Here is a 26,117-nt window from a genome sequence, read left to right on the forward strand (position 1 = left end):
TGGTTCAGCAAGTAAAGACACTTGCTTCCAAACTTGACGACCTGAGTCCAGTCTCCAGGACTCACATTGTAAAAGAGAAACAATCATACACCTGTCCTTTGACTTCCATAAGCATGCTATGGCATGCATACTCACACATACGTACACACAACAAATAAATAAATAAATAAAATGTAATTTTAAAAGATATTCTGTGTGTTTAGAAATAGCTGTGTTACCCAGTATGTGTCTGTCATCTCTGAGCCAAGGAACCCTGTGAGGTCACTGTAAGGGAATGTTTGTATTGGATACAGCTCCAGACTGACACCAGCTGTCAATCACATTTTAAAATCACGATTGTTTTGAGGAGTGAGTGTGCCAACACAATGCCACAGGAACAAAATGGAGTCAGAGCTGAGCCTGGCTGCTACAGGGGCCACCCCTGCTCTCCCCAAAAGGAACCTCTCTAAGTCCTATGGATTGGAGCTTTCCAACTGGTCAGTTACTGCTGATAGAATCTGTTCTAAAGACTGAATCAAATTCTGTTTTGAGGCTCGGGGCTTAAGGGATTCCTGAAACGGAACTGCCCGACAAGGACTTGCCCCATAGCTCTGTGGGCTTGTTCCTGGTCACCACTAGACAGCTGGTTATTCCCAGCTCCAGGGAATGAGGCGATACCCTGATTGATCTTGTGGATATACCTGTCTCCTTAAGACCCAAACAGCCACTGGGGGATGCCATGTGCTAAAACGGACACATGCCTCTGCTCAGGTTTGTGTGTAGGCCTCCAGGCTAATCTCTACAAAGATATCTGCTTTCTACAACTCAGGGAGAAATACAAGTGTAACATCATTTCTGGTGACATCACTCCTCCATCTCCTGCCCAGGGAGAATGAGTCAGTCAGAATGTAAGATGCTCGAGGAAACAGAAACTTGTGGATTTTGCAGGAGTGGATGGGAGGAAAGGGGTATACTGGAATATCATATGAAGATGAATCTGTCAGGCTGGAGAGATGGCTCAGTGGTTAAGAGCATTGCTTACTCTTCCAAAGGTCCTGAGTTCAATTCCCAGCAACCACATGGTGGCTCACAGCCATCTGTAATGAGGTCTGGTGCCCTCTTCTAGCCTTCAGGCATACATGCAGAAAGAATACTGTATATATAATAAATAAACATTTTTAAAAAAAGATGAATCTGTCTGCATAGGTTCTGGGGATCAATGTTGTACATTCCAGAAAAGCACACCTAGCTCTGGCATAGCAGATCTGACCTTAGGCCAGGACTTCTTAGTTTGAATGTTAGGGAATTGAGGGAACTTGGTAAGGTATCAAGAGTAAGATGGTGCTTGTGACAGTCACTATATGGAGCTTCCAGCAACAAACAGGGATGGGAATCCTTCAGAATGATTCCATTTTTTTTAAAGCAAAGAACAGACATAAAAATGGGACCCCTATGGGAAGCTGGTCAGTGTATGCATCACCTATTACAGTATAACATATTACCCCAAGGAGCAACTGAAAACACCATTGCTATCTTAAATTTCCATAACTACAGGTCCAGTTGCTGAGTGTCTATGTGTGTAAGCTGCAGAGAGAATGTCAACAGAGTTTCTGATCCTCCTGAGGGTGCCCTGGTGTTAAGGGTCCCTTCCAAGGACTGCTTCTACTCATGCTAACAGGACATGGGCCATCACTGAGCTGCTTGATGCTAATTCCTCCAGAGTGAGTCATCAGAACGAGATGGGAAAGAAGATGCTTGAACTCATTTCAGGAGTCACTCACTTCCGTTTGCCAGAACTGAGTCAGTAAGAATAGACCACACTCAATGGAGTGTCAAAAATTTGTGGTCCTATTTTATTTTATTCTTGCTTAGACAAAGTTTCATTGTATAGCTCTTGCAGACCTGGGAATCAGACCAGGGTAGTCTTCTATTCATAAAGATCCACCTGCCTCTGCCTCTTAGTTGCTGGGATTAAAGGCAGATACTACCATTCCCTGCTTTGTGGGCATATTTTAAAGCCACTTCAAAACTGGCTGAATAGGCATGGTGGTGTATACCTTTAAACCCAGTACTCCGCAGGCAGAAGCAGGTGGATCTCTGTGAGTCTGAGGCCAGTCTGGCCTATACAGCGAGTTCCAGGACAGGCAGAGCTATGTAATTAATAGGTCTTGTCATAAAAAGAAAGTCACTTCAAATGCTGTGATTAGAGTCACTACTGAACTCTACGTGTGTACCCCAAGCTCAGTGTTGGAAACCTAATCCCAGGCCAACAGTGTAGAAAGTGGGGTCTTTTGGAGAGCACTTATTTGACTCCTGGAAAACTGTTCTCATCTGTTGATTAATGCTGCCATGAACAGGCTTGCATCAGGGCTGGAGAGATAGCACAGCATTAAAGAGCACTTGTTATTGCAGAGGACCCAGATTTGATTCCCAGCACCCACATGGTGGCTCACAACCATCTGTAACTCTTGTTTCTGGGAATCCAATGCCTTCTTCTGACTTCCATGGGCACCAGGCACACATATGTTGTACACACATATATATATGCAGGCAAAACACTTCTACGCACAAAATCAAACAGAATAAATCTTTAAAAATACACAATCTTAGTGAATGCAGTTGGTACCTTAATCATGTATTTCTTAGTTTCTAAAATTGTGAGGGGAAAAAACCAAGACAAATGGTCAGAGGACAACTTGAGGTGTTGTGGGGTCTTCTTCTTCTTCTTTTTCTTCTTCTTCTTCTTTTTCTTCTCCTCCTCCTCTTCTTCTTTCTTCTTCTTCTCCTCCTCCTCCTCCTCCTCCTCCTCTTCTTCTTCTTCTTCTTCTCCTTCTTCTCCTCCTTCTCCTCCTCCTCCTCTTCTTCTTCTTCTCCCTCCCCCCTCCTTCTCCTTTTGTTTTTGAAGACACGGTTTCTCTGTAGCTTTGGAGCCTGTCCTGGAACTATCTCTTGTAGGTAGACCAGGCTGGCCTCCAACTCACAGAGATCCACCTGCCTCTGCCTCCCAAGTGCTGGGATTAAAGGCATGTACCACCACTGCCTGGCTGCGTTGTGGGGTATTAGGGAAGACTCCTTGGACATAGGCTGAAACTCATAGAAAGTCTTTATTAGCTGGTTGGTAACTACACTAGGTGTTTGGGAACCCAGTATAGCCCTGAGCCTTTTTTAAGGTGAGCTTTCAAGCACAAAAAAAAAATATTTCGGGTTGACAAAAATCAGTCAACAAGAATGGTTAGCCAGAAGTTAACTACAAAAGCCTAAAGCAAGGTTAGTACATTTAGAAACTTTCCCAGAACTATGGATTCTGATGGATTAGGCCCTTGTTTTTGTTTTGGCAAGTGGTGCTGTCTATGTGCTGAGTTTATGGTCTGGTTGGGATGGTACTTTCATCATGGAGTCAGTCATGCTAAGGTCTGAGCTGTTCTCTCCACCCACCATGTGGGCCCCAGGGATCAGACTCAGGCCATCTTTTTGTCTGTTATGTTTTGTTGAGACAGGGTCTCACAATGTAGTCCAGGCAGGCCTGGGACTTCTCTTCTTTGCTTCTCTCCAGGTGTTGGAATTTTAGGCATGTGCCCATTACTGGCTTGAAAATACATCTAATGTGCCTAAATTATGAACGACACAGCTTATCCCAACTGTGCTGGTTAACACTGGTTATCAACAGGCACTAGAATTACCTAGACTACAAGGTTTCTAGATTGAGTAAATTGGATTGGAAGTCCCGCCCCCACACATGGGCAGCACCATTTTATGAGTTGGGGGCCCCTGATGGAATACAAAGGAGAAAGCACACTGAGCATCAGCATCTATCATTCCCCACTCCCTGAATTTGGGTGCAGCGTGACCTGCTGTCTTGTGTTTTTGCCACCATGTTCTCCACTATGATGATGGACTGCACCTATGAACTGTGAGCCAAAATAACTCTCCCTCATTCAGTTGCTTCTGTCACATATGTTTTCACAGCAATGAGGGAAGTAACGGATACAATAGTTATCCTTATATGCTAAAGACACTTGCTGGTAGTTGGACAGTCATCTAACACAGAACCTGCTTTATAATACAGTGTTGGATGGGCATCATCGAGATGTCTCAATGAGCCAGGTGTGAGGGCACACGCTTTTAATCCCAGCACTCTGGGAGGCAGAGGCAGGCGGATCTCTGTGGGTTCAAAGCCAGCCTGGTCTACAAAGGATACAAAGGAGAGCCAGGGCTGTTACACAGAGAAACCCTGTCTCGAAAAACAAAACAAAACCTCTCAATGGATAAATGTACTTGTCACACATGGAAGCTCCTGATGACTTACGTTCAGTCCCTGAAGCCCATATAAAAAAGTGAAAGGAATTTGAGCTTGCTATAGCAAGAAAGTCTAACCTATTCCGGTGTTCTCTTCCTCATGAGACAAGCTGTTATACAGGCTCAAACAATATTTTTTAAAAAAAAATTTTAAAAAACGTGAAAGGAAGTTGTCCTCTGATACATGTCACACAATCACACAACTTCACACATACACACACACACACACACATACACACACACACACACACAAAGAAAAACAAAGCACTGGATATCTTAATTTATTATGTATAGAAAAACAGAACCAATGAATATAGTTGAACATAGAATGGGGGATTTATTAAATTGACTTACAGGATGTGGTTTAGGTAACCCAACAATGGCTGCCCTAACACTGGAGAAACAATGAACTGTTAGCTGCTCCATCTACTCAGCTGGGGGCCTCAGTAGTCCCAGAAGATTCTTGGCCACTGGTCTTCAGTTCAGGCTGGAAGGCTGAAGAAGCTGGGTTCTGATGTCAGCAGCAATGACAGCAGCAGTCACAATGAGAGTGAACTCATCCACAGGGAAGATGAACTCACCAACAGGACAAAGAAGCAAACAACAAAATAAAAGCAAATGTTTCCCCTGGTGCTAGAAGCTGCTGCCTACAATCAGAGTGGGTCTTCCCACTAGAGCTAATGCAGTTAAAATCCCTTGGGCTACAGCAATGGCTCAGTAGTTAAGAACACTTGCTATTGTTCTTTCAGAGGCAGGTGCTTGGTTCTAAGCACCCACAGGTCAGGCAGTTCGCAGTCTTTGACTCCAGATCCTCTGACACCGCTTCTGGCTTCTGTAGGCACCTGCACTCACATACACATACCTACATGTACACACACACCGACACAACACACACCTACACATAATTTAAAAAAAAAATTTCTTTTTTTGAGATAGAGTTTCTCTGTGTAGCCCTGGCTGTCCTGGAATTCTCTCTATATACTAGGCTGGCCTTGAACTCAGAGTTCAGGCTGCCTCTGCCCCCTGAGTGTTGAGATTAAAGGTGTATGCCACCACCGCCTGGCAATAAAGAAATACATATTTTTAAAATATTTATTTATTTATTATGTACAAAAATATTCTGTCTGTGTGTATGCCTGCAGGCCAGAAGAGGGCACCAGACCCCATTACAGATGGTTGTGAGCCACCATGTGGTTGCTGGGAATTGAACTCAGGACCTTTGGAAGAGCAGGCAATGCTCTTAACCACTGAATCATCTCTCCAGCCTGAAATACGTATTTTTTAAAAAGAGAAAATCTCTCACAGCCATGCCCAGAGGTTATTTTTATCTAGATAATACCTAACAGGTGTACCCAGAGGCTTGTCTTTTAGTTGATTCCAGATAGAATCAAGCTGACAAGTAGAATTAACCATCACACTACTGACAGCACAGCAGGGTGTGCAGTGAGTGTTACACAAAACCAGCTGTCCCAAGCTGTGAGAGTATAACATATCATACCTCACTAGCCTGGGAGAAGATCAAAATTCAAAGCATAGAGGCTAAGGGTACAAGGGCATAGCTTGGTAGTAGAGTATGTGCTTAGCATACATGAAGCCTTGGGTTTAATCCCCAGCACTGTAGAAAATGAAATAAAAATTACTGAAAATCCTAACTCCATAATATCACTTTCATATAGGATAAAGCCATACATTGAGTTGTAATATGACTGAGGGACTGGAGAGATGGTTCAGTGGTTAAGAGCACTGGGCTGCTCTTCCAGAGGCCTGGGGTTCAAATCCCAGAACCCACATGGCAGCTCACAATTGTCTGTAATTCCAGTTCCAGGGGATGTGATGTCCTCTTGTGCTCTGTAGATCCTGAACACATACAGGGCACATAATTCACACAAGCATGAACAGACACACATGCAAATAAAATAAATGCATTAAAAAAACAAGACTGAGCTATAGACTCCCTGAATATAAGCTTAAAACACTCAAGAACTCAGGAAAAATTGAGTGCAGATTATATGTGCTATTTTGCTTCAAGGAACAGTTAAATTCTGTTAATTAAAAAATGTGTATATTTCTGAGTGCAGGTCACACGTACACACAGAGATCACAGGATAACCTCTGGCACTTTTTTGAACTCTTTTGAGTCAGAATCTCTTCTGGTGTTTGCCATACTTCAAGCCAGCTGGCCTGCAAATTTCTGAGGACTCGCCTCAGAAATTCTTTTTTACTTTTATATGCATTTGTATGTATATGTGGTAGTGGAAGCATGTTGTGCCACAGCATGTGTAAAGATCAGAAGACAGCTCACTGGAGTCAGTTTTCTTCTTCCACCATGTAGGGTGACCAGACTCAGGCAAGCGTCTTTACCAGCTGAGCCATCATGACAGTTCATGACAGTTAATCTTTACCTTCAACATTAGACTGAGAGATAACTAGGAGATCAATAACACACCTCTGTGATGTCTAAAAGGGCATTTCTAGAGACAATTAAATCATGATGACTTTGATTTAATCATGGTTTAATATAAAACTTTTAAAACTATGAGTAGTGGACTTAAATACGGTAGATAACAGAGTGTGGGTACCACAGATTCTCTGGCAACAGTAAAAGGTTTCTGGATGTGTAACGACCAAAATTAATTAATTGGCTTAAAAAATCCAAATTGTTTCTGGCAGTACTCTCATATTATAACCTGAGATTTCCCTTCATTCTGAACATACAACATTAACACTTTACACTTGTGTGTCATCAAGCCATACAAAAGCAGTAATGAACCCTGCCTGAAACACATTGGTTAGAATTGAGACCACTGTATGCTATATATTGAATTCTTTTTACTGCAGATACAAAGTTTTCTACTCTTATAGAAAAACAATGGTTTAATTATGGAAAATGGATTTTAAATATTTTCCTACTACTTAGTATGTATCAGATTTGTGTATCTTTGGATTTTATTTTTAGAATGGCTTTTTAAATTGCTGTATGAGTTGCCTCAACCTCATTAAGTTGGACACGCTTTGAGTCTCTTTGAATCTTATGCGTGTCTAGAGCAGTATTTTCAGGCCAAAACTTCCCAGAGGGGTATGTGGATGCATTTCTGGATCAGAGCATGGCCTTCTGGAGAGTGCATGTTTTCCAGTTTGCACCTCCAATGCACAAGTGGCCTTGGAGAAGCGTTAACAATCTATTTAACTAGGACTGGTAAAGCAGTGAAAGATTTGGGTTCTAAACTGGGTATTCTCTTCTCATCCGCATTATTTATATTCTCCAAGGCTTTCTTTGAGTAACACCTAACTTCACTTTTTTTTTAAACAACCACAGTCTTTCCTACTTCTGTGCCTCTCCCCAGCGATGTACTTTGACCGTCTCATGGATTCCTACCATCTTATTTACTTCAAACCCGAGTAACTGGCTCTGATGTTCATTAAATAAGTTTTTGATGACCTAGCTGTAGTTTGGTGGTAGATCAACCATGTAAGTGTGTTGTGGGAACTCACTTCTTCAGTCAATAATAACCTTTAAGATATCGGCCCACTTTGGGCATGGTCGCATGTACAAGTGCAGACAAAAAGCATGCATGGTCCTTTTTTCTGCTGGATTTGGTTCCCGGTTCCCAGTGCATACAGAGGACTATGGATTGCTACCTTTAATGTGAGTTTATCCCTAAATAAATAAACCTTTGTCATACTCCATTCCGGGCTATTGTGGAACTCTTTAGTATTACCACATAAGTGTTCAAAATACATTGAGCCAGTGGGTTCAGTCCCTAGTGTTTGTGTGTACACAAACACGGAGGTTATTTAAATACTTTTAACTTTTTATTGGAAGCTAAAATACACAGAACAGTGATTCCACATATCATTTACCCAGCTTCCTCTAAGGCAAACATCTTAATCATCACTGTCACACTATTAACCAAAGCAAAGACCTTATGCAAATTTCACCAATGTTGCAAGAATCTTTCTCTCTCTCTTTTTTTGAGACAAGGTTTCTCTGTGTAACCCTGGTTGACTGTCCTGGAACTAGCTCTGTAGATCAGGCTGGCTTCAGATTTAAGAGATTTGCCTGCCTCTGCCTCTTAAGTGCTGGGATTAAAGGCGTGTGCTACCATTGCCTGGCTGCAAGGATCTCTTGATGCCTTTGGCTTCCTGTCTCTAAAACTTCCCAGTTCTTCATTTTTTCCCTATTTTTATTTTTCATACTGACCAGTTTCCTCTCTCCTTCGTCCACTCCCTTCTAAACACCCCCCTCCACTGTCTCCATTCAGAAAGGGGCAGGGCTTCCATGGGAATCAATCAACACACCATGGCACATCAAGTTGAGGCAGGACCAAGTTCCTCCCCCTGTATCAAGGTTGGGCAAGGCAACCCAGCTCAGGGGTTGGGTTCCCAAAAGCCAATTCAAGAGCCATGGACAGATTCTGGTCCCACTGCTAGGAGCCCTACAAACAGACCAAGCTACACAACTGTCACACCTCATGTTGTCTTTTATGACCTTGCATATCTTTAAAGAGCATCAATCGGCTGGCTATATTGCTGATTTCATCAGTATGAGTTTGTCTGATATTTTCTCAAAGATGGCTCAGGGTAGACATTCTTGGCAACAGAACCACAGAAATGGCTGTTTCCTCCAATGGACTATTACTAGAACAAAGTCCGTCTGCTTGCTATCTAAAAGCCAAAACATTCAGAAAGAGAGATTAGTGGGAAGAAAATCATTCAAAGGCTGGCACCCCGAGAAGATGGTAGGGGGTGTTATCATCATACATCAAAAGATAACCTTGGAGAACCTGAGTGGATGGAGGAGCTATTGCAGGGAAGGACACTGGGCAGAAAGGCTATATTCTGAGCAGTCTTCTTCATCCAGTGTGTCTCTGCCCCCCTTCCTTTATTATTTGGTTAGAAGATAACAGTAAACCTAAACTACATTTTCTGAGTCTAGTTTCTTTAGACAAACGTTCTGCAAGCTAAGCATTATATTACACATTCCTGTACACTCTAAAGCTCACCAGATTTGCTGAGTTTTGTTAAGTTTACAGAAAGATTTAACAGTTAACACTCTAATTATTAGGTGCACTGTTTCTTCAGAATTTAGAAGCTAGTCAAAAGTGGAAGCAGCTCTACAAGGAGCAACTCATGAAGGAGTGGACATTGTTTCAAGATCACTTCACTCATTCCTATAATTTTTAAAGAGTATTTTATTGAGCCGGGCATGGTGGCACATGCCTTTAATCCCAGTACTCTGGAGGCAGTGGTAAATGGATCTGTCACAAGCCCACAAGGTTACACAGCAAAGGAACAGCTGCCAGATCAATAGACAGATCACGGGAAGGACACAGACACTCCACATGGAGAACCCAACTGCGGAGCTTCTGGAACACTTGTCCTTTTCATAGTCGCTGTCAATTCTGTAAAAGTCTTGTGGAATCATGACGTTTCCCCCTTCCATAATACTCCAGCAATGTATAAATCGTTCATTGAGGTAACCTGACTTTTTCTGTGCAAGCAACTGGATACCCTCCCCCAAACCACGAAGCCCTGGTGGGAAAGCATTCACTCAGCCAAACCTTTGTTCTAAAAGTCAAATCTATATAAGTTAGTTCCCCACAACTACCCTTACTTACGGGACTCACTGACAAGAAAGGAGCCCCAAGCAGGAGGCGCTGACCAGACAGTATGTCTGCTCTTACTAACAGGTCTGCGTGGCCCTGAATTTAGCAGCAAATTCAGGAAGGTGTAATCTACTGGTCTTTTGCTCCATCCTAACAAGCTATTACTATTTTGTATTTACCCTTCACCTTGGTTTTAATTAACACAAGATCATAGCCCAAGAGATTAACTGTTTATGCCTTTACCCCTAGAGAGAAAGAGGCTTGAGCCACTAAACCAGCCTCAGAAAGAAATCAGCTAACCTGGGTGCTGGTAGGCACCCTGCTGGAGTTGGAAGCAAAATCTCCAAAGAGATTCCTTTTAACTCAGCCAGCTAGGGATGATGCAAATCAAGCACCTTGCCTTCCTCCCAAGACCTCGGGTTGCTATGATTACCAACCACCGGGAAAGGAAGCGGAACCCTCAGAAGGTGCCAACAGCACTGCTGTGTTTTTCTACAATTATTATTAGCCATAAGCTTCTAGTTACACTTAAGAAATGTAGTTAGTGCATGAAAACTTCTTAAACTCTGCAGTGATTTAAAGTCCCATTCTTAATTCTCCTGATATCTGCCGGGGAGCTTCACACCCACACCCTCTGAGATGTAAGAGGCCTCCCTTACCTGCCTTTGTGATTCTGTGAAATGCAAGCTTGATACTATTGTTACTGCCTGTGGAATTCCTCACTTGTCTGTATGTGTATAAATACTGAAACCTTGTTCCTGAGGAATCTCTAACTTCTCTGTATGTGTATAAATACTGAAAGTCTTGTCGGGAACAGCCCTTTTTTCTTCCTTGCCCAAGGAATAAAGAAACATGCAGAGGAAACATGCTTGAGTCAGTTTGTTCTACTTCTCAGATTCCTTCTCCCAGCCAGTTTTTGCTTGCCATAGAACAGACGTCCTGTTCTGGACCCTGTGAGAGGGCTGAGGTTGGTACTGAGTAGCTCCCGTTAGGTCTCTGTGAGTTTGAGGTCAGCCTGGTCTATAGTTCCAAGAGAGCCAGGGCTTTTACACAGAGACACCCTTTGGTGATATTTTGTTTGTGCTATAACGAAGTTTGCCTGAAGATCAGAGTGCAGAGATAGCCACACTAGTTAGCCATAGAGGCCAGGCAGTGGTGGCACACACCTTTAATCCCAGCACTTGTGAGGCAGAGGCAGACAGGTATCTGTGAGTTCGAGGCCATCCTGGGCTACACAGATTTATCCAGTCTAAAAGAGAAACAGAGCCAGGTGGTGGTGGCTCACACCTTTAATACTAGTGCTTAAGAGTCACAGGCCTTTAATCCCAGCACTAGGGAGGTGGAGGCAGGAAAACAGGAGTTCAGAGCATTCTGTCTGAGGATTTATGCAGACAGAATCTTGCCCACTTTGGTCTGAAGGTCTCTCTAGTGGCTGGCTCCTTTGCTTCTCTGATCTTTCAGAATTTACACCTATATCAGACTCAGGCTGATATTAAGACCAATTACTGTTCTTCCTTTTTTGGTTTATAAATTTTGGAAAGGCAGAATTATCACCCCACAAGAGGTCCATGCTTTCATCCATGGAATATATGAATATGTTTGATTTTGTACAAAGGGGAATTAAAGAAGTAGATGGTAAAACGTTACCAGATGTCTCAGGGGTCCTACTGCTATGATAAAACACTACGACCAAAAGCAACTTGAGGAGGAAAGGATTTATTCTAGCTTTAACTCTCAGGTCACAGTCCATCACTGAGGGAAGTTAGGGTAGGAGCTCAAGACAAGAACTTAAGCAGTCATGAAGCAATCTGCTTATTGGCTTGTTCAGTCTGTTTTCTTATATAACTAAGGCCTACCAACCCCCCTTTCATCCTATGACATAGCATCACACCCCCTTCCATCTTATGGGATGGATTCATCTCAATCATTAATCAAATAAATGTACTAGCCTACAGGCAAATCTTACACAGGGATTTCTCAATTGAGTCCCTCTTCTCAAATGACTTTAGCTACGCTGACACAAAACCAACCAAGGTACCAGGTCACTGCCTCTTCCCCCAGGTTTTTTTCTGTTTAACAGTTCTGGCTGTCCAGGAACTGACTCTGTAGTCCAGGTTGGCCACCCAGGTCACTGCCCCTTCCCCCAGGGTTTCTCTGTTTCACAGTTCTGGCTGTCCTGGAATTGGCTCTGTAGTCCAGGCTGGCCACCCAGGTTCACTGCCCCTTCCCCCAGGGTTTCTCTGTTTAACAGTTCTAGCTGTCCTGGAACTGGCTCTGTAGTCCAGGCTGGCCACCCAGGTCACTATCCTTAATGTGGGGGTCTTTAGGCTTTATTCAGATGGGCCCAAGATATTCACAAGAGTCTTTAAAAGTGGGTAATGGAGCAGGACAGTTAGGCTCACACCTTTAATCCTAGCACTCAGGAGGCAAAAGCAGGCAGATTTCTCTGAGTTCAAGGCCAGCGTGGTCCACAGGTCAACTTCCAGGACATTCAGGGTTACAGGGAGAAATCCTACCTCAAAACACAAACAAAAGCAAAAACAACAAGAAAAAGTAGGTAAGAGAGATAGGAAAGCGGACTTCAAAGATGAAGGGTCCAAACCAGCCCCTTTGGAAGCCATGGGAGGCAGAAAATGGTTCTCCTTTGCTTCCTCTAAAAGGCACCAATCCTGTAACAAGTGGGCTTCAGCTCATTTAATTTGGTTGGGCTTCAATTCTGGCCTTAAGAAACTCCTGTGTTTGCTTGAGACAGGGTTTTGTTATGTAACCCAAATTGCCACTATCTCTCAATCTTTCTTCCTCGGTCTCCTATAGCTGTGTGATGCACTTGATCTAAGAGTTGAACTTTTAAAGCACTAATCTGAGGTGGTTTTTTGTTGTTGCTGTTTTGTTTGTTTGTTTTTCAAGATAGTGTTTTTCTGGATAGCCCTGGCAGTCTTGGAACTCACTCTGTAGTCCAGTCTGGCCTCAAACTCAAAGATCTTCTGCCTTCTGCATGCTGGGATTAAAGGTATGCACCACCACCACCTGGCTTGGTAATATATATTCTTTAAACAGTAGTAGTAAAAAGAATTTTAGGAAAGGTATCTTAAAATCATGCAGAACTTGTTTTATCTCAGACTTTCATTCATTAATTTTCAAAACTATTCAGTGGGTTTTGTCTGCCACAAAGTAATGGTGCTTTTCCTCCATTTCCTATTATATTTATTAATCAAAACTCCACTGTAGGGGGAACTGTCCTGTTTCCCCTTTACTTATGAAGCATTTGAACCAACACAGCCTCCTGTTCTGTGGGCATAACATTTTTAATAATAAACAACACATTATTATCATGTGCTGACGCTCACATGGCTCGATCCCTGACAGGTGGGGAGTTTTCAAACTAGTCTACCCCCTGCGAAGACCAATCTGTTTTAGAAGGATTTCCTTAATTGCTGGGAACTCATTTAACACTGGCTTAGATCACTGAGGCTACTGCAACCTAAATAAACATACAGTAGGTGACTTACAAGGATCAAATCTGTCACAGCTCTGGTGGCTGGCAGTCCGAGATTAAGACCAGGCTTAATACACGAAGAGGACTGCTTTCCACCTCAGGCATGGCGCCTATCACCTCCTCAAACTCCTCCTTTCTACTACACATTTTCTTAGGGAGTTAGGATCAGCCGTGTAAATGGGGGTGGGTCAGGGACACCTCAATGCCAGCTGGTAACACCCTCTACAGACAGGAAGGGCTCTGCTCAGATGACGGTTGCCCACAGCAAGACTACTCTCAGGCGTTGGAGATCAGAATCGGTGAGTCTGAACAGGTTAGGTGAGAGAAGCTGATTTTTCCATCTGCTAGATCCTGCTTACGTGTACCTTTAACTAAGGTGGTGTCTTTTACTACTCTCTTCAGCTCAGGCTGGGCACCAGTTCATTCCACTTACTTACTGGTAGCAGCAGAAACCCACTTACAGACATCGAAGCTCATGCAGGCCTTGATCTCCCTTTCACCTCTTCCCTAGCCTTTCCCTTTAACTTCACTAACATTTATTTCTGCAATGGCAAACTTGTATGTTTATCACACATAATAACCAAAATAAACAACACTGATGAAGATTTTCTCATTCCAGAATGAAAGCACAATTCTCTTAAGACTCTAGGACAGGCAGAGCAGGGGTCCTGAAACCTTTGATTGAACTCTAGTGACCACATACTGAGAGCTTAGGAGAGCTGGCCCGGCTTAGAATTGACTGTCTCAGCCCAGAGTAAGCAAGGGGCGGCTGGGGGAGTAAAGGTTTTACTGCCAAGACCACAATGTCTAACATGGTGCCCAGGCTCTACCAGGGTCAAGATAAATATGGTTCATGTAGCTAGGGCCCAATGCTGCTAACTTTGAACCACACAAGAACTGCTTGTCTTCAGCTCTCAGCTGCAAGGAACATAATAAATGTTGGCTGAGGGATGCTTCTGTTCTGGAAAATCCAGGTATCTTAAATAACTTTCCCTACAAGTTAGAAAAAATAAAAATAAAAGAAGCAATGTTTTGGGTATCCAAGACACTCTATGAGACTTTTATGGCTCCAAGATACCCGAGACACTTAACTTTTATTAACTTTCATTTAAAACTTTAGAATAATGGGCCAGACATGATGACATACACCTTTAATCTCAGAATTTGGAAGGCAGGCAGATGTGAGGTCTGCCTGGTCTACATAGCGAGTCCCTGTTTGGACTACCTGCTGCAATGCCGGTCGGTATGTCAACCCCAAGAAAACATCGTTCCACAATGAGCAGGTTGAGAAAGCAAACTCGCAAAGCCTTCAGTTTTAAAAAAGACAACCCTATTCTGCCTAAAATGCTCAAGATCGCTCGCACTCGGTGGTCACATTTGAGTTCTTCTTTTTTTCGAGACAGGGTTTCTCTGTAGCTTTGGGGCCTGTCCTGGAACTCGCTCTGTAGACCAGGCTGGCCTCGAACTCAGAGACCCTCCTGCCTCTGCTTCCCGAGTGCTGGGATTAAAGGCATGCACCACCACCGCCCGGCCACACTCGAGTTCTGCGGCTGTGTGGGTCGCGGCAGGGCAGCAGAGCACACACCTGGAATGCACGGTTTCCCTGGTGGAGCCCACGCGCGGACTACAAACCCGGCTTGAGCCACGGAAACACCTAACCACTAGGCACAGAGGCAAGGCCAGATACGCACGCGCGCCAGGGCCCTTCGGGTACTATCTCACCACACCATCCGCTTCCGCGCCCGGCGCCAAATAAGTCTCCAAGCCCGCCCGGCCCGTGCGTGCGCGGCCTTGGTGTCTGCGTCACTAGGAAGCGCGCGCCCGCGCCGCCGCCGCCGCCGCCGCCGCCGCCGAATCCCCAACAAGGAGCGAAGCCTGCGGCCGCCACCGCCGCCACCCGCCGCCGCACCCGTCACAGCCGGGCGCCAGAGCAGGCCGGTGTGGGCCCAGGTAAGCGGCTTCGGCGTGCCCGCGCACCCCCGCGGCGAAGCCTCTCGCGCCGCTCACGCGCCGCCGTCCAGTCAGGGGTCCCTGCGGAGCGTCAGGACGTTACGGCGGGGGGAGGGGAGGCCGGGGGAGGGGCGGCGGGCGCGCGAGGGCGGCGGCGGCGTCAGGCGCGGCGGCGTCAGGCGGGCGGGCGCGGGCGCCTGGCGCGAGGGTTCGCGAAGGCGGCTCTGCTTCCGGCCTCCATCTTGGCTGCGCCGGAGGCCGGGTCGCATCGTCAGGGAAAGCCGGAGCGGAAAGGGGCCGTGGGGCGGTGGTTGGATCCATCGGTGGGCGCCAAATGGATCGGGTCTCCCGAGGGAGGGTGGGAAGGCGGTGGGAATTCATACCGGGACCTCGGCTCGGAACGGAACCCACGGAGACCTATGAGCATAATTGTAATTCCTCCATCAGTGGAACCATGTCACTGTGGACCTGTTGGTGGGAACCGCAGTAGCGACCCGTTTGTAAAACTGTTGACTGGTGGGAACCACCACATAAGAAGTCATCGGTAGGAACTGAATGGATAATCTCATCGGTGGGAACCGGATCAGTTTGGCCCGTATTTAGTCATGATTGGTTACATCTTTAGCTATTATTTAGTTGATAACTTTTTTTTTTTTTTTGGCTGAACCGGTTCTCTCTTGCAAACATTTCAGATATAACAGTTTCATCACTGTTCTTACCAAGTTAAATATAGGACTGCCCGCTTAGCTTGTTTTAGCTTGTTTTTTCACAGGAAGTATGCAAAACTTTTTGGAAAGACATTCTGGAGTATACATACATCACATACATACCATTTGGACATATGTAGAATGCAAAACACATGTCCGTGTGTGACATGTGACACACGCACACAGATCGATTTAGAACACCAAGAAAAACGAATTTATACCTAGGCCATAAATTTACTCCCTTTTTTTTGTTCTTTGATTTGCTATCCATGTGTAGACCAGGCTGGTCTCGCTCGACCTCTCGGAGATCCACCTGCCTCCCAAGTGCTGGGATTAAAGGCACACGCCATACTGCCCTGTAGACTCATCTACTTTATAACTCATCTGGAAAGGGAGGATGTTGAGGTGTCCCTTCAGTGCTAGGAGACAGACTCACGTGAATGGGTCCTGCCATACGGTGAAGTTTACTGGTCCCCTGCCACGCTCCATTACTGCTCTTCCTTTCTCCCTTACTGCCTTTCTAGCTGAAAGACTGAGACAGGTGGATCTTGAGTTCAAGGCCAGCCTGGTCTACAGATCCAGTAGCCAGACAGCTACACAGAGAAACCCTGTCTCAAACAAACCTAAGACTGGCCTGGAATAATCCAGGATCTTTAATTTATTTATTTTTGAGACCTGCAGGGTCTTTCTGTGTCCTGGCTGTCCTGAACTGACTGTGTAGACCAGGCTGGTTGCCTCTGACTTCTGAATGCTGGAATTAAATGGCATGCACCACTGGGCCCAGCTCCAGGATCGTCTTGATGTCTTGCTGCAGCCATATCATCATTCCTCTTGCCTCAGCCACGTGCCAGAATTATAGAACATATAATATATATTGTTTTGTGATAGGATCATGCTACTATGTCGATTTGGCTGACTTGAAACTTGCAGCATTCCTGCATCAGCCTCCTGAGTGCTGTGATTATAAGTGTGTGCCACCATGTTCTATTCAATGCAATATTTTTTTAGATGGAATTTTAAGTGACTATTTGTTTATTTTTATGTGCATTGATGTTTTGCTTACATTTGTCTGTGTGAGGGTCTCAGATCCCCTGGGACTAGATTTACAGACAGTTGTGAGCTGCCATCTGGGTGCTGGGAATTGAACCCAGGTCCTCTTGGAGAGCAACCAGTGCTCTTAACTGTTGAGCCATCTCTCCAGTCCCTCAATGCAATATATTAAATATATAATATGACATATTATATATTATTATATGTAATTATATATAATATCTTTTGAAACAGGTTTTTTTTGTTTGGTTTGGTTTGGTTTGTGTGTGTGTGTGTGTGTGTGTGTGTGTGTGTAGTCCTGACTGTCCTTGAACTGGCTATATAGACCAGGCTGGTCTCAAACTCACAGAGATCCTCCTGCTCTGCCTTCTGAGTGCTGGGTTTAGAGAGGTGTGCCACCACTACCAGGCCTCAATGCAATATTTTTTAAAGTGAAATTTAAAGCCTAATGGTGGTGGCACTTGCCTTAAATCCCAGCGCTTGGGAGGCAGAGGCTCGTGGATCTTTGAGTTCAAGGCCAGCCTGGTCTACAGTTCAAGTTCTAGGACAGCCAAGACTACACAGAGAAACCCTGTCTCAAACAAACAAAAAAAAAACAAAAAAAAAATTTAAAAATGTTTGTTGAGGCTTGTTTAAAGATCTTTGCTTTGAAGTCTAACTCTCAAATAGTACATTAGTGAAAAATTTTGTTTCAGAAATAGGAAGTCTGCCAATGTACATGGATTCCTGAGAAGCATTTGAAGATTGTTTCTACAGACTTGGATTGATCCTAACCTGGGGATGGGGGTTTCCAGAAACTCTTTCATAGCTGGAAATATTCACATGTAAATATGCCTTGATTTAATGCACCTTGTTCTGTTGGACAGCTTCCAGATTTGTATTAGAGCGATAATAAAAGGCTGTATTTAAGGATGTTCTGAAATTTTTCTCAGTGTTGGGGATGGAACTTCTGGCCTCATGCAGGGCTTCACAAGTACTCTGAAGTTTGAAAATTTTTTTTTCTGTTTTTTGTTTTTAGTACTTCTTTTTCCTTCCCTTGTTCTTTTTAGCTTTTTTTTCTTCTCCATTGCTCATTTCCTATACCTTTTTAGTCAAGAAAGAAGTGCTGCCTTATCTATGTTTTCTAATTATTAGTATCCTGTGCTTAGATGTATTCTATTGGAGCTGGGGAAATAGCTCAGTGGGTAAAAAGCTGGATCTGCAGCAGGAGTGTCTGTAATATTAGCCCATTACAGGGCAATGGGAAGTGGAGATAGGAGAATCCTGAGAAGCTCATGGACTAGCTGGCCTAGCATATGAAGCCGTGGACAACAAAGAAATCCTGTTTTGAAACAAAGTGGAAGTTGAGGGCCATCACCTCTGACTCATGCACAAGCAATGTGGCACACATGCTCCTGCATTCATATTCTCTGCTCTCCTCCACACAGCAAAACAAGAAATATTCTACATATATGTTCAGTGTGTTCTCTGTAGGAAAATCAATGTTTTTCCTTGTGGATTTGGCTTCTTTCTTACTCTAACTCAACCAAATCCTCTGTGGTGGGGCTCATTCTTACCAACTTGTGATTATTTTGGAAAGTGGCCCCCTAGTTTCTTCTTGCTTCTTTTTCTTTGTGAATGTTTCCTTGCCACAATCCTTGCTTTTAGTCAGCCTACATTTCCTGATTCCTTGGATCTTTGGGTCAAGGTTACTACAGGGACTGGATATTGGTGTTTGGTAGCTCAGAAGTTCTTATCTTTACTTCCCTTTGGCCCTTGGGAATCCTTCAGAGACCCACGGTCAGCCCAGAACCAAGATCATTGATTGGCATTTTACAGGGAGGAAATAAACTAGGGGAATCTGACAGCTTTGCATTCCTCTCCCTAGAAGTTCATAAAAAGCCCTCAAGTGCTTAAGCTTGGAGCCAGGTGTGGTGGGTCACAGATCTGAGGCTAATTTGGGTATAACAAGATTCTCCCTTTTTTAAAAAAATATTTATTTATTATGTATACAATATTCTTTCTGTGTGTATGCCTGAAGGCCAGAAGAGGGCACCAGATCTCATTACAGATGGTTGTGAGCCACCATGTGGTTGCTGGGAATTGAACTCAGGACCTTTGGAAGAGCAGGCAATGCTCTTAACCGCTGAGTCATCTCTCCAGTCCGATTCTCTCTCTCTCTTAAAAAAAAAAAGTATTGGGAATATAAGGTTGAATATATAATTTAACAAAGAATTTGAGCTCTCTAAGGGAATGTGTTGTGACTGTCTGGTTAGTTAGTTCTATCACCGAAGGTTTAATTGTAGAGGCTGGAGTATGGTGGTGGAACTGGAGTCTGAGAATTGCTTCTGTCCTTGGACATACTTGCTGCTTGGTGAGTGCTAGTTATTAGTAATTATGATAAAAATCAAGTTCTGATCAAGGCATGATAGCTCACACACCTTTTAAAAATAGATTTATTTATTTTATGTATATGAGTGCTTTATGAGTGCTTTACTGACTTTATGCAAGAAGAGGGCATCAGAAACCACTATAGATAGTTGTGAGCCACCACATGGTTGCTGGGAATTGAACTCAGGACCTCTGAAAGGGCAGCCAGTGCTCTTACCCATTGAGTCATCTCTCCATAATTCACACACCTTTAATTCCTGTACTGGAGAGGCAGAGACAGGCAGATCTCTGAGAGTTCAAGGCTAGCTTGGTCCACATAGTGAGTTTCATCCAGGTCAGCAAGAACTAAATAGCGAGACCCTGTCTTAAAAAGAGAAAGAAAATTCTGAGGCCGGGGATCATCAGGCAAGGACTCTTACTGTTAAGCCTGACAATGTGAGTTTGATTTCCTAGGATACTTAAAGTAGGAAGAGAAAATTATCACCAATTTGTTTTCTGGACGCCATTTTCTATGACACAAGCATGTACTCTCACATGCAAATAAATAATCAGCATTAAAAAACAAATTCTGGCCAGGTGGTGGTGGCACACGCCTTTAATCCCTGCACTTGGGAGGCAGAGGCAGGCGGATTTCTGTGAGTTCGAGGCTAGCCTGATCTATAAGAGTTAATTCCAGGACAGCCAGGGCTATTACATAGAGAAATCCTGTCTTAAAAAAAAAAAGAAAATAATTTTTCATTTAAAAATATCTTTATTAAAATTTTGAGAATTTCATACAATATATTTTGATCATATTCACCCCAGCCCCTCCAAGATCCATTTCTATTTTTTTTCTACCCCAGTTTTGTGTTCTCCTTTTTTAAAAAAAGAATTAATAACCCATTGACTCCATATCCTTCTGATTATGTGGCTATCCACTGGAGCATGCTCCACCTACCAGGAAAACTTTCCTTTTTTATTGTTACTGTATATGGTGTGTATGTGCACATGATACATATGGTAACACGCATATTTAAGTCAAAGGACAACTTTTGGGAGTTTGTTCTCCCTCTACTATGGGAGTTGAAGATCAAACTCAAATGATCAGGACTATATGGATTTTTTTTTTATCCACTGAACAATATTGCGTGTTTCAGCTGGGCAGTGTTGGTGCATGCCTTTAATCCCAGCACTCGGGAGGCAGAGGCAGGCGGATCTTTGTGAGTTTGAGACCAGCCTGGTCTATAAGTTCCAGGACAGGCCCCAAAGTTACAGAGAAACCCTGTCTCGAAAAACTAGCTAACTAACTAACTAACTAAAAATAAAAAAGTATGTTTCACATTTAAAAAACTTTTATTGTGACCATAATATATATAACATAAATGTTACTTTTAAGTGGCTTTAAGCAGTCATACTATTGTACATCTGTCTTTTCCGGAACTTGCTCATCATCCTAAATTAAAGCTCTGTACCCATTAAACAGTAGATTTCCTCTTTTCCTACTCTGCCCTCAGTGAACTTTGTCTCTATTCTACATTCTGTCTGCAAATTTGACTCTGTCATTCTGTATATGGATTCTTTTATGTCAAGTATTGTTTTCAAAGATTTTCCATGTTGTAGTGGCATCATAATTTTACTTCATTTTAAAACTGAATAATGTTCTGTTGTGCCTGTATGCTAGCTCAGTCATTTGTTGTCCATTTGGGCTGTTGTGAATAGTAATAATATACACATTAGTACGTGAGTGTGTGTTTCTGTCCTTATTTTTTCTTTTTTTAAGTTTTGTTTTCAGTTTTTTCGAGACAAGGTTATTCTGTATAACATCCCTAGCTCACTTTGTAGACCAGGCTGGCCTTGAATTTAGAGAAATCCAGCTGCCTCTGCCTCCCAAGTGCAGGGATTAAAGGCATCGGTATCACTGCCTGACTAGAGATCAGATATTTCTTTAACACAGTAAAAATAATGTTTTTTTTGTTGTATCTGGTGCGCTGGCCTATAATCTCAGCAACTCTGGAAGCTGAGGTAGGAGAATTGCAGTTCAAAGCCAGCCTGGCCAACTTAGTGAGACCTTGTCTCAAAAAGTAAAAACAAGGAGCTAGAGAGATTACTTAGTAGTTAAGAGCACTTGCTGGTCTTCCAAAGACCTGGGTTTGGCTCCCAGCAGCCACATTGTAGCTCATGACCATTTGTAACTCCAGGTTCTGAGAATCTGATGCCTTTTCTGAACTCTGTGAGCACCAGGCACCCTTGTGATGCATACATACATACATACATACTTGCAAGCAAAATGCTCACAAACGTAAAATAAAAAAATAGGTTCTTTGTATATCAAGCAGTTTGTTGAAGAAGGATGCTTAAAAGAAATCCCACACTAGCTCAGAATTGAGAATAATAGAGGGTTATTTATTTGGGGATAGACTCACAAGGTCACAATCCTCTGCTGGTATAGCAACCGAATCCCGCAGCCAGAAAAGAGGCCGGTAGTGCGTTTTACATCAGCATAAATAGTATAAGAGGGCGTGCCCAAGTGGGTGGGTAACTTAAAGGCTACTGGCAGTACGAATTCCTACAGCAGTTTGTTTGTTTGTTTGTTTTGAGATAGAGTTTCTCTGTGTAGTCCTGGCTGTCCTGGAATTTGCTCTGTGGGAAAGGTTGGCCTCGGATTTAGAGGGAGTCACCTGCCTCTGCCTCCTGAGTGCTGGGATTATACACCCAGCTGTCAATCAGTTTTGAATTACACCTGTATACTTTTAATGTTATTGTATGAGGTTGTGTGTTCAGTATCTCAGAGTGTGGACATTTTTCCTGAAGTACGGGCTGGACCTAGTTGGTCAGGCCAAGTGGTTTATTTTAAACTTTGTAAAAATTGCATTTATTTATTTATTGAGAGTGTGTGTATATGCACACATGTATACATGTCCACACACATGTTGTATGTGTGGTTGTCAGAAGATAACTTCTGTCAGTCAGTTCTCTCCTCCATAGACAGCTCTCTGGGATCAAATTTAGGTTGTCGGTGTTGGCAAAAGGTCTTTTTATTCCGTGAGCCATCTGGTCAGCCCTGAGACAGGATCTCACTCTGTAATCCATTCTGACCTCTCTCTTGGGATCCTTTTTGCTTAGCCTCCTGAAATCTGGTATTACAGACATGTCCACCACACCCAGCCAAGGAGCACTTCTTTCCTCCATGCTGTGCTCAGGACCATCTTCAGAGCCTCTGCAGTGACCCTGGCACCTATCCTGTGAATACTGTCCATGGCCCAGTCTGAAGCCTAAGTGTAACTGCCTTAGTTTGTTGTTGTTGTTACTGTGATAAAAAATACCCTGACAAAAACTTCGTTTAAGGGAAAAAGGATTTATTTCAGTTCACACAGCAAGAACTTGAAGTGACTAGTCACAAATAAAAAGCAATGAATGCATGTGTGTTTATTAGCTTCCTTTTTCTGCTTATATAGTGCAGAATTCCCTGCCCAGGGAATAGCCACATCTATAATTAAACTGGGTCTTCTAATATCAATTAAGATAATCAAGATAATACCCCATTAGGCATGGGCAGAGGTTCATCTCGCAGGTGATTATAGATTCTATCAAGTTGAAAATTAACTATTATAGCAGTCTGCCCTGTAGATCAGTACTGAAAGCCATTAGTTTTGCCATGTAGGCTTAGGTCCATACATGTTATACACATTCTTGTGTGGCTATGTGCAGGCCTGTCTATATGTCCTTCCTGTCTATACCATGTCCCACACACTCTAACTCCAGGGCCTCTTTTTTTGTCCTCTGACTGGAAACCCATGCTGTGCTTGCTCCATTTCATGTCTGGGTCCATCATGGGCCTGGCATAGAGCTTGGGGTATGAGAGAGTACAGTCTCCAAGCTCTTAAGACAGTCCTCTAGTGAGGAGGCATTCCTTCTGAATTTGGTGCTTTTGAAGTTACTACCACCCATCGTAGAGTCTGAGCTTGAGTTTGCCCAGGGCAGGCCCAGCAAAGACAGAAACTAATAATAATAATAATTAGCAGGGCATTTTCTCCTTTCTGTCTTGTGAATTTCACTACACTTTCCTAAGGTCAGGTGCTTCTTATCTACACTTGAGCTCAGGCCACTTTCGAGTTCAGCCAGGAGATAAAGAATCAAAAGTAGTAATTAGGAAGCCCGCCTTCAGGAAAATCACCCAGAGTCTGCATTCCTTCTGTATCCTGCTGCTTGCTGTGTCTGAGTTTCCAGGTCCACATGGATTGAGTGGATGCGTGTGACCCATCTATTCGGGGGGAAAGAATGGGTTTATTCATGACATCTACCAATCCAGAGGTCCAGAGGGCTCCTGCATTGCTGCCATTTCTTGTCAGAGAGCACTAGGTGCCAACTTGGAGGAGAGTCTTTGGTATTGAAGACCGTCAACTGCTGTGTACTGTGGTACCAAAACAATTATTTTCAGTGCTGGAGATGTAACCCAGGACCTTGCACATACTTGGCAGTGCTCTCCTTTTAAGCTACACCTCAGCCCTCGACTGTTCTGTTATGCCAGTATGAAAACTACTCTATAACCTGTGTCCTGCTTTGTTCTAGGATTTGAGACCCTAGAGGAGTAACACTGCTGACCTCAGGCATCTTCTTCCACTAAGCCATGGCGACCCCAGATGTGAGCGTCCACATGGAGGAGGTGGTGGTTGTGACAACTCCAGACACTGCAGTTGACGGCAGTGGTGTGGAGGAAGTGAAGACAGTGCTTGTAACAACAAATCTAGCCCCTCATGGGTAAGAACTAAGCCTTGGTCCTGCCAGGTTATAGTGGCACAGCTTGGTATGCCAGGTGTAGGGGTGTGCATCCAGATTTCTGTCCATACAAGGTTCTGAGACTGGACGCAGCAAAGGGGAAGTACAAAGTGTGTTAAGAAAGGATCAGCAGAGGCTCTCCGGTGATTGCAGTTCATCATTGTAGAGTGGTTCTAAATCTCTTGGTGATTGCCCTTTTGATAAATAGAACAAACAGTAGGAACTGAATATTTTCTTTATCATCTGTGTTCTAGAGGTCAGAATTGATAATTAGTTGGTGAAAAAGTCACATTTAACCAAGCCTTTTGCCTCTTATATACAGAATTTTATATGCAGAATTGTGAGGAGGTAGCAGGACAGCTCCTGCCCTGACAAGGGATAGGGAAAGGGTAGCAGTCAGTGGCTGTGGGATTTCTTATTCTTTCTCCCCTGAGAGACTTGGTCTCTGGGCTTTTGGCTTGTCTTTGCTGAATCTTGTGTAGTATTGTCATACTGAGCTTAACTTTCCTGGAGCCTGGGTGAGCTTTTGGCTTAGTTGTTGACAGTGAATTTTTAAGAGGAAGGTTAAGGACCTCTCCTTGCTGCCCTCTCTATTGAGCAGGCCGTTCTCATAGGCCTGTGTTGCTGTCAGCTGCAGAATAGGGATCTGAGCTGTTTTGGAGGTCGGACACTGCCTTCCTCCTCAGGGAAAACATGGAAGCTGGTGTGCCTAGCTGTGCAGTACTGACTTAGGGTGATTGTGAGTTGAATTATGTGTGATCCTCCCCTGCTTTGTGAACATAGTACAAGACCCTGTCTGTAAAGTAGGACCTTCCAATAGCATTTCCAATGAGTCTCCTTTTGTTTCTCTCTCTCTTCCTTCCTTCCTCTGCCCATCCCTCCCTCCCTCCTTCCTTCCTTCCTTCCTTCCTTCCTTCCTTCCTTCCTTCCTTCCTTCCTTCCTTTCTTTCTTTCTTTCTTTCTTTGGTTTGGTTTTTCGAGACATGGTTTCTCTTTGTAGCCCTAGCTGTTCTAGAACTCACAGAGATCTGCCTGCCTTTGCTTTCCAAGTGCTGGGATTAAAGCTGTGTGTTACCACCACTTGACTTTTTTTCTTTTTCTTTTTAAATATTTATTCATTTATTATGCTTACAATATCTGCCTACATGTGTGCCTGCAGGCCAGAGAGGGCACAAGATCTCATTACAGATGTTTGTGAGCCACCATATGGTTGCTGGGAATTGAACTCAGGACCTTTGGAAGAGCAGGCAATGCTCTTAACCACTGAGCCATCTCTCCAGCCCCCGACTTTTTTTCTTTTTGAGACAGATTCTTTTTATAGCCCTGGCTGTCTTATGTAAACTCACTATGTAAACCAGGTTGGCCTCAAACTCATAGATATCTGCTTGCCTCTGCCTCCCATATGCTGGAATTAATGCTACTATGTGCAGCCCACTGAGTCTCCTTTGATTTATATCACTGTCTTGATATATGGGTTAGATGTTTCTGTGTATATATTTTAGGTATACTGTATTTTATGACACCCCCCCATTGATCTTTTCATACCCTTATCCAAAAGCCATACCCACCTTTTCCCTTAATGTTGTAGGAACCCGCCCAGACTTGAAATAACCACACAGAAACTGTATTAATTAAATCACTGCTTGGCCTATTCCTATTAGCTCTAGCTTCTTATTGGCTAGCTCTTACATATTAATTTAACCCATTTCTATTAATCAGTCTGTTGCCACGTGACTGTGGCTTACCTGTAAGGTTCTGGCTCATCTGTCCCCAGCTGTTATATGGCATCTCCTGACTCTGCCTTCTTTCTCCTAGCATTCAGTTTAGTTTTCTCCACCTAGCTCTGTTCTGCCCTACTATAGGTTCAAAGTAGTTTCTTTATTCATTAATCAGTAAAAGCAACACATA

The 26,117-nt window shown here is 43.6% G+C and overlaps 1 protein-coding gene and 1 non-coding gene across 3 annotated transcripts in view; both read left to right on the plus strand.

Moving 5' to 3' along the window:
- Positions 1 to 4,278: 4,278 nt before the first annotated feature.
- Positions 4,279 to 4,407, plus strand: LOC125405115 (small nucleolar RNA SNORA28). Its single transcript, XR_007233467.2, has one exon. It is a non-coding gene; the product is annotated as a small nucleolar RNA SNORA28 (small nucleolar RNA).
- Positions 4,408 to 15,194: 10,787 nt separating this feature from the next.
- Positions 15,195 to 26,117, plus strand: part of Gmeb2 (glucocorticoid modulatory element binding protein 2) — a 36,879-nt gene continuing 25,956 nt past the window's right edge. The window contains exons 1-2 of one of the 2 annotated variants that reach the window (XM_085696856.2): positions 15,195 to 15,327; positions 24,003 to 24,191. In XM_085696856.2, the coding sequence (XP_085552982.1) occupies positions 24,061 to 24,191 (131 nt within the window). In that variant the 5' untranslated portion in view covers positions 15,195 to 15,327; positions 24,003 to 24,060. Of the gene's footprint in view, positions 15,328 to 15,629; positions 15,651 to 24,002; positions 24,192 to 26,117 lie in introns of those variants that run through there. The other variant, XM_048441372.3, reaches the window with a different exon arrangement.

This window comes from Myodes glareolus, chromosome 10 (genome assembly GCF_982192425.1).
Source record: "Myodes glareolus chromosome 10, mMyoGla1.1, whole genome shotgun sequence".
Lineage (NCBI taxonomy): Eukaryota > Metazoa > Chordata > Mammalia > Rodentia > Cricetidae > Myodes > Myodes glareolus.